Raw genomic sequence first — 17,657 nt, 5'->3', positions numbered from 1 at the left:
TATAACAGTATTGAACTAAGGAGCTCCCCTTCCCCCTCTGGTGTCTCTAATATTATGACCCCGCACTAATTACAATTTTCTTTGCAGATGAGCAGGGATTTCTAGCGTAATTGCAATTGAATCCCCCCCCCCCTTAAGGACAAACCACATAATCCAAAAAGTATCCTATCTATTAAAAAAGTACCGATAGTTACCATATTTCTAGGTGGGTAACTAATCAAATATGCAGTTATGTGTAATCAAATGCTGTGCATGGCATGAATTATTTGTAGTCTTCCATATTTATCTTCCTGTATTCAAAACAAACCATGTTTTAACATGAAGGGTGTACTGGCTCTGGAGCATGCACTGATGGGGACAGCTGCTGCATAAGGCTACAGACTTCTGTCTCTTATCACACCAATACTCCTCTTAGAAGTGCCTATTTTATCCATAGACCAGAAGACGGCATCTAATTATTAGTATGAGTGATCAGTAAAGTGGACCGCTGCAGTCTGAGTATCCCTAACATTGTTCACTATTGAGAAAATTTGCCCTTTGTTCAGTTTTCCCTTTACATTTAACACAAAGAACAATTCTGCATTGGGTGAAATAAGAAGCGTTGCATCAGATAGCTGATACAGAAAGATAATGTGTTAACGTGCAACATTTGCAATGTTGCTTTTACAAATATTGAAGAAGCCGCAAGTTATTTTGCAGGAACCACAAGGAATGTGCTTGAGTCTTTCCCAAGTCTTGCCCAAATTCCAAAAAGAGCTACAACAGCAATAGGTCAAGCACAAAGTGAGGTATCTGCAGTTGAAATCAACAGAGCTAAAGGGATAGTAAAGTCAGAAATTAAAAATAAAATCGCTTCTGTGTCTGCCATCACAAGTAACAGACCAGTCAAGCAACAGATCTCCCCAGAGAAGTTCAGGTAGGGGTTAAGTATGCAAAATAGACCTAACAGTAGAACCAGTTCTGAAAAATATAGTCCCTAATATCCTATATGTAACTATAAACTTGTATTTGCTTTCACTAGCTCTTGTTGCTAGTTGTAGCGTGAAAAGCAATCTGTGCTCCTCTGCTCAGACTCCAGGATATTGTGTGTTTTTTCTTTGATCATGAACCCAAGTCTAGGCCAATAAGGGAAGGATCAGGGTCAACTGTCACCGTCAGTACATTATAACACTAAAGCTTTAGAGATCTAGACATACCTGCATAAAAACGTGCACTTTAAATTTTGTTTAATGCTTTTTTTCACCAGATGACAAGGTGGAACCATCGACTGATATTTGTCCTGTTTCTGATTAACTTTTCATGCATTTATTAATGTGTGATATTACACACAAAGTTGATAGGTGTGCAAGTGCCCAAAGTCAAGACAGGTGATAAAGTATATTGTACGCTTGTATTCCCCAGTATTGTTATATTACCATGTTTGCTCCCAATTGTAAAGAATTACAGAATATGTTGGCGCTATATAAACGATAAAGGAGATGTAGTAGCACTGAACAGTCCCCACCATTGTCCTGCTGACCTTGGCAGCTAGGACTATTGTAAACCAGGAACACTTAGAGTACGGATCCCAAAAACATTTCAATTTGAAATGGAATCCAGACTTCTTAACAGTGTATGTGCTCTTCTATAATAAGCATGGTATTATATCCACTAAAAAGAAAAGCTTCAAGTATCAGACCATTAATCTACATTAGCCAAGGTCAGCTTGGAATGTGGCTTATCTAAAAGATAAGAAAGCAGTTTATAAAACACAGCTATGAAAACCATGTTACTTGCAAAACAAGAAGCGTAACGCTATACAGATTGTTCAGAGTATAATGCTGCATTTCTTCCTATTGGTGCAAAAACCGATGTCCCACACGGGTGGGCAAGATGTGGGTCCCCTAAAGAATGGAGGTGGACGTTTTCCAGTATTCAGCCAATCAATTCACTAGGAAACAAATACTTCAATGACAAATCAATAAATCAGCACAGTGGCCAGGTGGTTAGCACTTCTGCCTCACAGCGCTGGGGTCATGAGTTCAATTCCCGACAAAGGCCTTATCTGTGTGGAGTTTGTATGTTCTCCTTGTGTTTGCGTGGGTTTCCTCCCACACTCCAAAAAAATACTAGTAGGTTAATTGGTGTGTGTGTGTGTGTGTGTGTGTGTCTAGTAGGTTAATTGGTGTGTGTGTGTGTGTGTGTGTGTGTGTGTCTAGTAGGTTAATTGGTGTGTGTGTGTGTGTGTGTGTGTGTGTGTGTGTGTGTGTGTGTGTGTGTCTAGTAGGTTAATTGGTGTGTGTGTGTGTCTAGTAGGTTAATTGGTGTGTGTGTGTGTGTAGTAGGTTAATTGGTGTGTGTGTGTGTGTGTGTGTGTGTGTCTAGTAGGTTAATTGGTGTGTGTGTGTGTGTGTGTGTGTGTGTGTGTGTCTAGTAGGTTAATTGGTGTGTGTGTGTGTGTGTGTGTGTGTGTCTAGTAGGTTAATTGGTGTGTGTGTGTGTGTGTGTCTAGTAGGTTAATTGGTGTGTGTGTCTAGTAGGTTAATTGGTGTGTGTGTGTGTCTAGTAGGTTAATTGGTGTGTGTGTGTGTGTGTGTGTGTGTCTAGTAGGTTAATTGGTGTGTGTGTGTGTGTCTAGTAGGTTAATTGGTGTGTGTGTGTGTGTGTGTGTGTGTGTCTAGTAGGTTAATTGGTGTGTGTGTGTGTGTGTGTCTAGTAGGTTAATTGGTGTGTGTGTGTGTGTGTGTGTGTGTGTGTGTCTAGTAGGTTAATTGGTGTGTGTGTGTGTCTAGTAGGTTAATTGGTGTGTGTGTGTGTGTGTGTGTGTCTAGTAGGTTAATTGGTGTGTGTGTGTGTGTGTCTAGTAGGTTAATTGGTGTGTGTGTGTGTCTAGTAGGTTAATTGGTGTGTGTGTGTGTGTGTGTGTGTGTCTAGTAGGTTAATTGGTGTGTGTGTGTGTGTGTGTGTGTGTGTCTAGTAGGTTAATTGGTGTGTGTGTGTGTGTGTGTCTAGTAGGTTAATTGGTGTGTGTGTGTGTGTGTTTAGACCGTGAGCTCCAATGGAGCAAAGACTGATGGGAATGAGTTCTCTGTACAGTGCTGCGGAATTCGTGGCGCTATATAAATAACTGATGATCTTATATAATGGTATCCTCCAAGAACTTTTCAAACTTTGTTTCACAACTCAGAACATTGTGCTAATCAAGGAAATGATGCAATAATCCTGCTACAGAGCAGTGTTATATACTTACTTGAATGGATGTCCTTCGTCAGATTTCTGAATTGCTTGCAGAACCCCTTTGTATATTCTAAAACTAATGGAGACTGAGAGCAGACCCAAGGCAATGTACGCGCTCACGCTGACAATGCTGAACACTGTTAGAGACAGCAACAGGAACAGGCTGGCACCAAACACCGCTCCAGACTTCTTAATGTCCCGCCAGTACAGGAGGTCAACCACTAGGCAAAGGAAAAGGGAACAGTCACAATTAAAAGGAATACTTCATTTTTTGACAATCAGAAAAAGCAAATAGAAACAAAAAGGATGTGAACACATACAACCCTTCTCTCTTGGGAAAAAAAGAACTATACATTCATTGCACGATACAGACTTCTACATGAATGAAAATACGCTCACTGTCCATGCAGGAATCATTGAAATGATTATTTAATAATCCTGGGAGGACAACACTGCTCATCTGGCTAGAAACCGGTTAATTGGAAAAAGCATCAAACACAAGTGTATAAAATTTGTCAGGATTACAGCGAGTGTCAGACAATGTGTTTCAAACGTTTCTAAATAAGGTTTAGTTCACTGCAAGATAAACATGGCAAAGACTCACAGCTCAGCCACGCACGGGGGAAATGCCAAACATGATGCTATAAAGCAGCAGCAGTAGGTGGCGATTTCCACTACGGACAGCAATGTGCAGTCACAGTAATCACAATCCACCCCTTCAGGGCCACGGCTTCTAAACATCGTAATGCATTCAACATTAATCCAACATGCTTATCTGGTTGTACCTTTCTAAAAAAATAACACAATGAGGGCTATAAGCGAGATCCAAGCAGTGCAGAAACAGCAAGTAACTGATTTATACAGTTGAAGGGACAACTGCACCAAATTACAGGACACTTATATTATAGCAGGAATAGTAGAATGCAATTTTAAAGCTTCAAAAATTTTGCATCAGTGAGTGTCATTAATTCAGTGTATTGTAAAACCACAGCCACATGTTCAGTATAACACTGATATTATGTGCGTCTCTAAATACAGTTTAGTGCATGCAACAGGCAGGTTTGTATCACAAATGTCCTCACATGCACGTCTAAGGCTGGGTACACACTATAGAAAGTTTCTCCCGATGCAATATAGGCAACGATTTTTTTTATAGTCAGACCCTGTGTATATTCATCAGGAAGAAGATAAAGAACACAGGGCAATTTTTAACTATGCAAAAAGCCTGGGGCGTGGCCTGGACAAGCATGGAGTAGCACCCACTGTTACAAGCTCTCCAGCCTGAATATCCTGACATCTCCTGCAAAGTGACTAAAATCGTCTAAAACTGCTCACCAAGTGTAAGAAGTGAACCCTGAAGCCCTGCAGATAAAAACAGGTACACGCTGATAGCGTCTCATGCGCAGAGTAGCGGAATATCGTGCCCGAGGCGCTGGGGGTAAAGCGCTGGAGGAGTCGGGAGGATAGAGCGCTACAAGTCCGCAGAGCGATCGCTACCTAACTGTCTGGCACATCTGGAGGGACTTACCTGTCCGGTAATCGGAGGTTCCTTGGTCGGGCATGGCATGTTAAGCTGCTGAATAGGGCAGTCGGTCCCCCTCAGTTTCGCACCATTACAAGCTCCGGGCGCCATATTACTTTCTGGCTGCATACAAGCGAGTTACTACTTCTATGATATAAAGCAGCTTGCACGCAGTTGATCTTCATTGGGGATATAGATGTACTATCCTAATATCTGAACTATGCACAAAGCCTAGTGGTTAGCACTTCTGCCTCACAGCACTGGGGTCATCCGTTCGATTCCCGACCATGGTCTTATCTGTGTGGAGTTTGTATGTTCTCCCCGTGTTTGCATGGGTATCCTCCCACACTCCAAAAACATACGGGTAGATTAATTGGCTGCTATCAAAATTGACCCTAGTCTCTCCCTCTCTGTCAGTCTGTCTGTGTGTGAGGAGTGTGTGTCTATATTAGGGAATTTAGACTAAGCTCCAATGGGGCAGGGACTGATGTGAATGAGTTCTCTGTACAGTGCTGCGGAATTAGTGGCGCTATATAAATAAATGATGATGAAGCCTAAACTTCTTTATAAATGCAAGAATGCATAACCCAATGCAGCTTCCCTTTATGCAAGGCCAATTCCCATTGTGTGCAATGCTGGTTTTTACCTGGCTCCCCTGGCAAAGGGGACCTGTCTATATACTGTAGAATAAAAAGACAGTTCTGGAGTCCAGCTATAAAATGGTGCACTAAAGTTATGAAAAGGAAGGAAGTTCTAATTGTCTGAGTGCAATATAAAAAAATAAACCCCACAGAAACCAGAGACGCAAGCTCACTTGTATCAATGTAGGTGGAGTAATCTACTGGACGTTCGGCTTCTCATTGCTGTGCACAGTGAACAAAACCCCTATAAATGTTTTCCTAGGACCAGAAGTAATGAACTCTTGTCAGTACACTAATGTACATAACAGGTTCTAAGTAACCTGTCACTGACATCATTTATGAAGTTCAGTGTTTGTGAGAACTCTGCACCTAAACTTTGTGCTGTTGCCAAGTAATGATCCCAATGGCTACATAAAGCACCCAGCTGCCACTACCCAATGTGTTATGCAAGGATGAAACCAAGTAGGTCAATTGCCCCTTTTCTTTTTGTAATGATCATTTTTGGGGGCATTACCCTGGCCTTTACAAATGAGCCTATGAAAGGTCATTAAAAAGCAGAGTTTGTATACTGTACAAGGTAACAGATGGAACTGAAGAATATAAAGCCGGTATTGTGAAGTATAGGTCACCTTGAGGCAGTAGACTGCCAAATAGAATACCATTTCCATGTGTTCAGGTGATTTACCAACAATGCTACGGCAGTGTTAATAGATGTCACCCCTTGGTGGTGCAGACATGTTAATGAGGTAGATGAATAGGATGCGGTCTATGGGGGAGGGGTGGCCATCTTTAAAGTTACATCATGTGGGGTGCGACGCTGACCGTTGACCCAGGCCTGGACAAATTTAGCCAAATTTTAGATGCCAGCAGTGTTGCAATTAGAGACTTGCAGAAAAACAGCCTTGCACAGTGCCAGCGATTATGCACCAGTCTGTACACCCACAAAGTTACAAGCCGTCCTGTGTTCTGATTACACTGAACAGTGTGCACATAAAAAGAAGCCACCGTGTGTCATACAAGGGATTCTCCCACAGCTAAACGTCAGCGTTTATATTTTGAATTGAAGTGTGGTAATCTGTGACCCATCAGGGATGCAGAGATTGACCAATGGTGCCCACAGGTAATCTACCTACTGATCAGTCAAATTCATTATATTGGAAGTCAGTTGGCAACACTCAGACTTAAGGAGTCCAGAAGTCCTAGAGAAAGGTTTAATTATTCCGCGGATCCCAGAAACAGACAATGTCTGAAGTCAGCCATGCATCAGATAAGGATGTCCTGTTGTTACAGTTTCCTAAGGACTATTCAGATGCAAAAACAAAGCACTGAGCATGCACTAGGGCTGCATTTACTCAGCAGTTAAGAGAGAAAAACAAACAAACAAACAAAGCTAGTTCTTCAGATCTAATCCACTGGTGTATTCATAGACAACAGCATGGTGTGAGCACATGTTTTCAGGAGATGCCACTTGCAGATTACAGAAAGAACTATAAAATCATTGCAATCATCTACCAGAAATACTGACATTTCTCACAGGCTACTTTCAAACCACTGTAAAACATACAAAATCACAACTGAATGAACAAGATGCTAACTTCAATTAGGATCTGAGAAAAAGTAGATCCTCAATACAGCAGCTGCAGCCGGCGACATTTGGTAAGTAAGGATGAGACAGAATTGGCATCTGCTAGCACTAAAAATAGCAGCCTGCATCTACGGCTTCCATGTAAAGCTCGCCCTGCGGGACACCAAGTCCAGGGTCTACCAAGATCGGGAACACTGTTTATCACCCAGTATCTAGCACTTTTATAGAGAAATGTACAACCAACAAGAGCCAACAACATGCTCTTATAAAGCTGCACCGTAAGATAAGTGCAGACAAAGATTATTATTTAAAATTACAAAGAGATTACTGAGGATTTAAATATGCAGAAAACAAGGACTATAGTTCTCTCCCCACAGCAGAGCCTGGAACACACACTGACCAGCTTTGGAGTCCATCTTGAGGCTGCTGACATGCACTGAGACCTTCCACAGCTGACTAACTGGAGCTCCGATCACTTCCTGCTGGAGCGTTCAGGAGGTCACAGAGAACATGCAACTGCCTGTGTGACTCAGCCCTGGGCAGAACACACCCCCAACACCCCAGACTAATAAGTTGCTGATCCACAGCATTCAGTCAATGGGCTGCACAGAAGGCACAGGGGGGATGGGGAGGGGGGATCTTCATGTGCAGCCGAAAAGGTCTTACACCTTCGCAATGGTCTCCTAACCCTCTCTCATTAAATAACTGTACTCCAACCAGAAAGCCTCCCAGTGACTGCTAGCTTCAGCCACTTACACTTCAGTTTCCTATCCCAAACAATGTATGTGCTTTTAATCATTGGCATAAAGTGTGCAAAGCTGTCCTGCAATATACACAATACTGCATCAATAACGAAAAGGGACAAAACAGAGTTTATGCTGGTTCCCTAGAAATTAAAACGCACACTTACAATGCTTAGCACAGAAGCCGATTAGAGTCGCTTGTAAAAGGTTTAGCTTAATGTTTTAAAGCATTGCATGGCTGTGCCCTCCTGCATGGTGAGTGGGGGGAGGGAGATGAGAAGAAAAGTGCAATAACTATCCATATTTTTTGGGGGGGGGGGAATTTGTAGATTTTGCGTGTAAGGCCAGGTAGGTACCCACTGGTGTGGAGTTGGGTTTCTATTTGTTTCCCCCCTTCTTTTAACACTAGTAAAAATGCATGACATGTAAATGCCTGTCACACTCAAATACATTAGTGATCCCTGTAGGTTTCCATAATGCATTTAGAAACAGTGATCTCATGTGTATAGAATAAGATAAGTTCTGAATACTGAACGCTTCTGTAATGGTAGTGAAAGCGGTAATGGGTGTGTGGACACCAAAAACAACGGCTTCATACCCATTTATGTGTGTTTTACTAATGTTAACAGATGCTAGTAGAACACATGTAATTACCACAGGGGAGGAGGACAGAGGTTTTCCACTCCGATTATTTAGATTACAAAGTTTTAACAGGCCAACATTTATAGGATCAAACATCACATGTCCAGTTACAGCACTACAAACACATTACATCAGTGAAATCCTCACACATGGCTTATGTTAAAGCATGTATTTATGTTTATATGTATTTCTTCCTGTCCTTCATCAGTCCAGAAAAAATTATGGCAACAATGCATTAATAGATGGGAAGAGGATGTCTGGTAAGCACAGGCCTGTATTTAAGGGCCACTAGATCCAGTATGAAAAGCAGGTTTTAGTCACATGTAAATAAATACTTCACAGGGCCCCTGGTGGCGTGTGCGCACCACCAGTGGCAATTACTAACTAGATTTTCAGGTATGCCAATATGGGAGCCAGTATCAGTACACGTGTAGCAAAAGATGTGCACGGTTATCAAAAATGTAACAAATAAAGTTACACTTGTGGCCAAATTTAATAAGCTTGTCGGTCCGCGATTACGCGCGGCTGCACGAGTCCCAATACCGCAACATCGCGGATTTCCCTGCACACACTATAGGTTTATGAAGGGAAATCCACAATGCTGTGGTACCGTATTGTCAGTTTACACGCGCAGCCATGCGTAGTCACGTGCCGAAAAGTTAATTGAATATGCCCCTTACAGTGGAAGGTTATTAAAGACCTAATTCAATCTGTATTAAAAGCAATTTTAGAACTGAAGTGTGCAATAAATCCTGGTGGGAGAATGTGATTGTAACTACAAATCACCAATACTATGGACAATGGCCATAACACCTATCTTTGTGTACAGACTTAGGCTAGGTATACACTGGTCCGATGATTGCACAAAATACCTCCAGTCAGCCAACATCTGACCGTTTGGTCAGATACCGTGTGCATAGTGACACGATGATCTAAAGTCGTCCCAAAGTGCCGATCGTTTCATTTGGTTGGTTGTACGGTTTAATATTTTCTGTCCGATCATGCAGTGTGTATACACTCATGCTCACGATCTCCATAGTTTAGAGTCGGGCTCATTACAGCCGATGTTGGCAATGAATGTCCTGATGAATAAATGTAGTGAGTGCTGTAGAAGGAATAATTAATTTGTTCGTTCTGAGAATGTTTTGTTTGAGAGTCACAGAAGCTTATGAAATTCATTAGAACATGTGGATAGCTATAACAAGGCGGTTTTAATCAGTGTGACAATGTGACAAGAATGAATATTGTGCTGTCATTCTCTGTAGACTAGAGGACCAGATGAAGAGCACAGAACTGAAGGTAAATCGTGTCAGTGTGTATGCACGAGTCATCAGACTGATCGGACCTTCAGTCATAGGTACAATCATCTGAGATAACACCTAGGTTGGAAAATTCTTCAGTGTGTACCCAGCCTTGTTCAGCGTGTGTACCTGCTTGTCTTGTGTAACCTGACGGTCTGTATATGTGGTTTATAACTTTATATCTTGTGTAACTCCAAGCCAGAGGATTGTAATTAGACATAGAGACCAAGTACCTGCATTCAGCCCTAGATGACTTGATAAGATTAGTAGCAATGGGAGATAAATACCAGGCACTCAAACTGACCTTTGCCTGGGAGGACGATTTCTTAATAGGGTTTTTATAATGACAGTAAAACACTTCAGGGGTACATACCAATGACTGTTTTACATTATAACAATCTGGAACCTCGGCGTGTAGGAGAGCCTGGGTCTTTGCACCTTCTGTATATAAAATAATATTGATGGTGCTTAGAACATCTGGCTGAAGGCACATACACAGCCACAATTACACAACATTCTATTACTTACACTATGTGCTAGTAATATACTCCAGAACCTCAGCAAGAATACACAAAATATTCAGATCCATTATACGAACAGCAGCAACAAAAGAAACGTAAGAACACAACACAATAACTTTAAGGGCAGCACTCTATATCCTAATCAGGCAATATTATCTGCAGAAAACAAGCACATGACTGCTCCTGGCAGGGTAATGCCAGCAGAGAACACATTACCCTAGATCATGTCTTGTTCAACTGCTACATGCCAGCAATATACTCATGTACACAAACTTACATTCTCAGGCTGTTCCTCTAAAAATCATAGGTCATTAATCTAGTGTAAGCTTCGTACTACTCTAAGGACACCAGTATGAAGTAATACTTCAACTCACATAATAATAGTCACTTAAAATCACTGGCATTAAAGGGTGCACATCTGTCTTGCCAAGTATAGGCTTCTGCACTAAAAATAAAGATTTAAAACAACCAAATTTATGTTGGTTACCTAGAAACTAAAAAAAAAAAAAAAAAAAAGAAAAAGCACATACAATGCTCAGCACAGAAGCTGATTAAAACGTATTAAGCTAAACCTTTTACAAGAGACTTTAAAGCACAGAGTGGCAGTGCTCTCTTGCATCATGTGGCAGTGTAGAAGGAAAAATACCTCTTTGTTTCCAGTTACCCAGCTGACATGCCATCTCTGCCCGATGATCCAACCTCCTTGCTGGTAAAAATCAGATTTTCAGCATACCCCTACCAAAGCTGGTGAACCTTCCAAGCCTCGCAGCAGAACTGTGGACTGGCTAGCAGACAGATTGCCCTCTGCTCCACAGCTCAAGGGTCACCTGACTGTCACATGGGCGTGCTGCACAGTGATGTCATCTAGAGAGCCAACCATTGTTCATCCAAATCTCCTTACTGCTGAAATCACTGTGCTGCAGCCCTGGGCAGTATAGTATGGCAGACACAATATACAGATATTTACAGATGGTGCATATAGCCACAGATACATCAGACACTCTCTCTACAGGTACTGTTTCAATTTAATCTGAAGCACAGCTGTTTAAGGGGCAAATTAGGGACAATGTAACCAGTGACAACTCCTTACATCCCAAAAAATGTATTTAGCAATGTTAGTCTTGCTTAAGAGCTCAATCCACATTGCTGATAAAAATAAAATGCTGTGTGTGGTTATACAAAGACTGATTCACAGGTAACTGCAGGATAGGTGCAGTTACCCATAACGGCAAATCTAAGCTGCACTATAGGAGGGGGAGGGCACAATTTTCTATAGATTAGCATCAGTTTTTCTAAATCTCCCCCAATGTATCTTCAATAAACAACCCTAGAATGATGCCTGATCATGCCCACACTACAATTTAAATAACTTTTTATTTCCCTCCCCAGAATATTTGCAGAACTGACAAGTGTCATCTTATGCATCAATTTACCAAGATTATTTTATTTCACATTCTCCAAGTAATCTGAAGGTGGTGTTTTTATCCAATTAAACATAAAATTAATTACAATCTATAGACATCAAAGGAAATCAACCAAAAACTTCTTTGGCGTATTTTACCAAATAGGACAACAAGGGTCAGAACTCCTATGGACAGATCTCAATGTGTTTGGGATAGTGGTTAGATTTTCCCAATAACCTGGCACTAGGGGTGGCCTCGATTACTGCATTAAAACAGTGTTGTCTTAAAAATTTTCTGTGTTTTGTTTGAAGTAGTCACTTTAATCCAATCACGGATCAGTAAAATAAGGAGTACTCTTAAGGGGCTAGCCAGAGCTCATCAGTCATTCCCTGATCTCCTTGCTGTTACCTGCTGTCAATCTAAATTAGGTGTGATAATCCCCTCACAATACAATAACTCAGGGGCATGGAACAAGGGATGTACAAAGATATCATGGGGGGGAAGCAAGAAACCACAGCTATGTCTAGAAAGATCAGAAAATATAAGGCTGGGTACACACTACAGTGTTTTCAGATGATTATCGGGCCAATCGCCCAATAAACGATCATTCAGCCCAATATCGTATTAGTGTGTACACTGCAACGATAATCATTATAAAGAATATACTTTCATTTGATTTTTATACCAAACTAAAAATGTTGTTCAACGATGGAGCAAGGTAGTTACAATCCTGCAATGTGTTTGCACTCACAACCAGCAGTGTCCATAGATCCCTATGGAGTGTGCAGAGTCACAATCTTTTCAGCCATTGGTTATGACAGATGAAGCGCACAGCTCTGAAGGTAAATCGTGTAGAATGTGCTTAGTATGAACGGCATGCTGCGGTCCTTTTTTTTTTAAAAAAAAACAAACAAATAGATGGTAAAATCGTTATGATAACCCATGTGGAGAAATTCTCTGTAGTGTGTACCCAGCCTAACAAGACAACTCCAAATCTGTTCATACCAGAGTGATGACAAAGCCATGTTGAGCTAGGCATATTAAACAGGACATATCAGACCAGTGCATCCAATGCCCCCCATCTGTCTTGTTTTTGCCAGTTATCTGGGTTGATGACCCCCATAGTTAAAACTGTTGTTATATTCAATATGGTAGAATAACATAAGGAAACCTATGGTCCAATTTTGGCTTTTATTGCAGCAGTTACGTTTTCATAGGTTTTATTGCCACGTGACATAACTTTATCCGACAAGCCAACACCTAAGACCTTAAGGCATTATTGAAACCTTATGAACAGGCCTGGGTGCCGATAGTCCGAGGACTTTTATAAAGTTTGTGTACAGACTATTTGCTTACAAGTATTTCCATCAGGTTGGACATTGTCTGCTGCATTCAGGAGTTAGCGAACTCTCCCACAGAACTCCATTATATCTTATTGAGCAATGAGTACATAAGCCCCAAGTGAGATGCATTGCCACAAGTACACCCCAAGCCATGTCTTAATCTTACATCTGGGGTGGGGAGATTAGAAGAGTCCCACAGACACCTTCCTAACTTTAGTTTCAAGCAATCTTTTCACATTTAAAATCATTCTAAAAGAGAATAAATATCAGTGAAAGATCAATTAATCCAGAAGGTCCGTGCTGCACAAGGCATGGTTCCAGAGACGCATGCCTTAGAAGAATGGGATCCCCCTTCGCCTGTCTGAAGTGTACATTTATACCTTTGTTTTAAATCAGGCCAATTTCTAACATACTTAAAACATTTTTTACTCAAACTATTTTTGAAGAGTAAAACCAGTGAAATTCCCCAGTTAAAATAATTCATGGCCTGTACAATGTTCCCACTGTTCCATTCCCTGATTTTACACTCAATTTTCCACACTCTTCACCACTAAGTTTACAGAGACACAGTATTTATGTACAGTGGTAGCACTGTACTGAAGATTGCTGTGAAAACGTGTTCATCTTTAATGCAAGAGTTATTCCCTGTATTAGTGGCTCGGAATTGTTCGTCTTCATGCAAAATTTAAACAACTGGTTTGATAATTTTGTAGCTTATATGATTATGTAGAGCCACAATTGGTATTTTAGCTGAGTATTGTCTACAAACAGGAATATAGCACACAGTATATATTTCCTCAGCTTTTTACAGTTGTGTTAGGCCTGCCATATCTAGACATTTTACTTGCACACAAATTGTACCACCAGTAAAATGTTGAAAGCTGAAGTTTCCCTTGCTGAACAGCAGGTGGCACCATATCCATGCATAACACTACATGAGCCAAATACTGGTGCAGTGTCCAACCCCAAAATTGCTGAAGTCATTTGTAAAACTAACCAAAGCATTGTTCTGCGTACAGCATCCAGCTGGTATGCTAGCTTTGATATGCATTAATATTTTAAGATGCATTTCTTGAAAGACAATTCCAATTATACTCAAAACATGGGCCATTTTAATATATTTCCAGCTGGCAGACACCCAAAAAAAATATGTACTTGCCACAAAAAGTCAACAAACCCCAATTTGGGCATATAGTTATATAGATACTATATATCACTGCATACTTTGCAAAACCACCATCTGTTTTTAATCTAAATCCACAGAGTGCCCACATTTCTCCCATCAAAAGTAAATGTTAGGCAGGCACTTATTTCCAAATTACACCAAATTGGGGCCATTGTGTCCCTCCATCTAAAATGTAATAAAAAAATAAAAAATAAAATTAAAAATATCCAAAGGGGACTTACATTTCATATAAATTTACCACTGATCATTCAAGACATTATACAAGCCATGAAAATATTAAAAAGAAAGACAAATCTCTCCTAAACAGTAATCGTACTTGATAGAAATAGTACTATGGAAAACTACTATTTAATTGTGCTGGAAGTTTGTCTTTTGCTCGCAACCCATCTATTGTATGAACATGAAGTGTGGCACACAGACAATGAAAGTAGTTAGTCGCCTGACACCGCTGGACACTGATTTGGAAAAACTGCACATGACCGTTATCACGCCCCTGGACAACGAGACAGTCCCCTGTTTATAGTTCGCCTTCAGAGACAAATACTCACTCTCCATCAGAGACAACTGTTCTCCCTTGGGATCTGCTTGAAAACAGTAAAAGCAAAGTCTAACTTATCTACACTGGAAAGGATTTTGGTCCATACAGATTTACAGCACAAACAGGTTTTAAAACAGGGGGAAAATAAGGTAGAAAAGCGACAGTACAATCAAAAAAAAGAAAGAAGGGGGGGGGGGGGGGGGGGGAGAAAAGAAAATAAGGCGTAGCATGCAGACTACTACACAAGTTACCTGAAGTCTTGGAAATGCAAGAGACCGAAGGAGCAGAAGGTGAAGGGTCTTTGCCTCCATTCTTTTCTTTACTGGACGGAGTGTCGATATTTAGGTCCTTTGCAGGTGGCAGAGGCTGGGAAACAGATTCGTCAGTCAACTGTTCAAATCCTTCTTTCTTAATATGAACCACCTTATCGGAACTTTGAATGTCCTCTTTTATTTTATCCTGTTTATATACATCTTCCTTTATCTTGGGCTGATCTTTCAGAGTATGGTCCTCCTGTGGTTTAACTTCCTTAACGTCTAGCTGCTCATCTCTGGGAGGTTTGGAAACGATCTCATCTGCAAATGCAATTGTGGATGACTTTTCAAAGTGCGCAGGCTCTGTAACGTGGGTCACATCTTCAGAAAAGACAGCTTTTCCAAATGCTTCCATTTGCAAAGGCTTCTCTTGATTGGACGTTTGTTGGACTCCAGTTTTGGAACTTTGTATAATTGGTTCATATGCTAAAATATCAGTATCGTCAGAGAGGTAAGATCCAGGCTGATAGGACTCTAGGTAGGCTTTGCTGGAAGGAAGCTCTTTCCACTTTGGAATATTTTCGAGTTTCTTTCCTGGGGTAAAGTCTTGTACCTTAACAGTGCCTACAACAGCTGCAGTTGCTTCCCTTGAGATGACCTCTGCCTCCCAGTGTCTGTAGGAGGGTTCACTGTGTTCAGACTCTGGAGAGCTCTCATCAAACTGTGGAGTAAATTGTGAGTCAAACTCACTCTTAAGCGCCTTTGAGAAATCGGCTGCCAACTGTTCCGGTATGGTTTCCTTGATCAGGTCACATGCTATGGATATGTAGGGTTTTTCAGGTTCTTCAACTGGGGACTTCTTCATAGGCTTCAGATCGGCATGCTGATCTTGCAAGCTTACTTTATTAGTAGCTTCTTCATAAGAAGGTGGTTTCTCAGATTCAAACTTTATCTTCTCCTCGCTGATCAGGGTCACATGTCCTACTGGAGAAACATCAGGATGAGGGGCCATAGTGCTCAAACCTACAGGGGCTGATATTATAGGTGCTTCCATGACAATATCAGGCAAAACTGGTGAAGAGACAGACTCTGAATCTTCAAATAGAGGTGTGTTTTGCATTGTAGGACTAACATTCTCCACCAAGACCTTAGCAGCAGTCTGCACCAGATCGATTTTCGGTTCATAACTGAGCTTTGGTATGCCAGACTCGTAGACTTCACTTTCATATGCCTCTTGCACAATATCTGGAGTAAGCCCTTCTGGTTTGTTTGCCACCTGACTAGCAGTGTTTTCAGATACACTCCGAGTTGTGACATAATCTCCTTCTTGGTCAACATGCTCAAAGAATGGGTTAACCGTTGCAATATTTGAACCTAAGTGAGAAGCTGAGCGAGTCTCAATTTCTTCAATCTTCTTCTCTTCGTCGGTCTTGTTCCAAGAAACTTGACTCCTTTCAAATGCCAAAGGAATGGTCTGTTGTAAAGGAGCAAATAGTTCATAATTTGAGGAATCTGAGACAGCCTCAGGTGACACTGGAGAAATATCGTCAGACAGGTCTATTTCGTTTTCTTCGCTATCTTTTTCCTCTGACTTCACTATGGTTTCAAAATTCAAAGCACTAATATTACTTTTAAGGTCAACAGCCACATACTTAGGTTCATACTCCATTTCATATGCCCGTGTGCCCACGAATGGCTTGAAGTCAACATACTGTTCATCCAGACCTTCTTTGATATCTGAAAACTCCTCATGAGGTGGTCCCACAGATTTTAGCATTCCAGAAAACATCTCCTTAGCAGACTGTGTGTATACTTTCGTGTAGTCTCCAGATACAGTCTCAGATTGAGATGTGGGGTGTTCAACAGCATGACCCCTTTCAGAAAATATCAAGTCTTCCTTTATGTCACCCAAAACTGGAGTGTGCTTGTAGCCTGCTACTCCAGAGTAGTCAGTCTCAGTAACCAACCTTCCTGATACAGACGAGTCTTCTATGGTCCTTGATACTGTAAACACATCACTAATGGTGTGCTGCAAAGCTTCTGGTGGGGTGGAGTCAGCAGGAAAAGCAACAGTGATTGCGTGATCTTTAGAATAATCAGCAGATAGAGGAAACAGAGGAGGAAGGGAAGTAGACCCAAGCAGCATAGATGAAAGCTCCTCTTGGCCAGCCGGCACAATGCTAGAAGACCGCTGCAAATCCATTACATTGTCTGTGACGACCAACAGAAAGGAAAGATATCAGTAGCAGACAGAAGCAAAATTACTTGGAAGAAACAGCAACAGATACAAGATTAGTTCAAGCAAACTCGGTGTTTAGTGATGTAAAATTAGACAGTTTATGGAAAGGTAGAAGATGAACTTATTTTTAACGTTCATCACATCACCTGGAACATTAAAAAGCTCTTCCACACATCTTTAGAAGTGTCCTAATGGGGTATAATACAGGTTAATATGAATTAACTCATTTGAACTACTTGATCTCCTTTTATGTATGAATCAATCCATCCATACAATGCTGTAAAGAAACTTCCAAGATGTCACTGACTTGGGATCAGCTGTGTTGGGGAAGCATCTCTGGCCTGACACGGTAACATGCTGCAGAGGGGTGCCACATCACGGAGATTTATTTAGGCTACAACAAACTAGTTATTTAAGGTAACATTTTTTTCACCTCAATATAAGCACAGCCTTTAATATATTATATCAAACAGCTGCTTTAACTGCACTCTAAAGTTAATTCCTTGTCCAAGCTAATCTTTCT

The 17,657-nt window shown here is 41.1% G+C and overlaps 1 protein-coding gene across 6 annotated transcripts in view; it reads right to left on the bottom strand.

Moving 5' to 3' along the window:
* The window catches only part of RTN4 (reticulon 4), a 44,586-nt gene that overhangs the window by 9,716 nt on the left and 17,213 nt on the right, over positions 1–17,657 (bottom strand). For 2 of the 6 annotated variants that reach the window (XM_075204040.1, XM_075204041.1), the window contains one exon: positions 3,230–3,437. In XM_075204040.1, the coding sequence (XP_075060141.1) occupies positions 3,230–3,437 (208 nt within the window). Of the gene's footprint in view, positions 1–3,229; positions 3,438–4,744; positions 4,821–7,364; positions 7,509–10,817; positions 10,973–14,892; positions 17,107–17,657 lie in introns of those variants that run through there. The other 4 variants (XM_075204039.1, XM_075204042.1, XM_075204044.1 and 1 more) reach the window with 4 other exon arrangements.

This window comes from Mixophyes fleayi, chromosome 3, assembly GCF_038048845.1.
Source record: "Mixophyes fleayi isolate aMixFle1 chromosome 3, aMixFle1.hap1, whole genome shotgun sequence".
Taxonomy (NCBI): domain Eukaryota; kingdom Metazoa; phylum Chordata; class Amphibia; order Anura; family Limnodynastidae; genus Mixophyes; species Mixophyes fleayi.
Note: the sequence above shows the minus strand (reverse complement) of the source record. Positions and strands in the feature narration are given on the sequence as shown.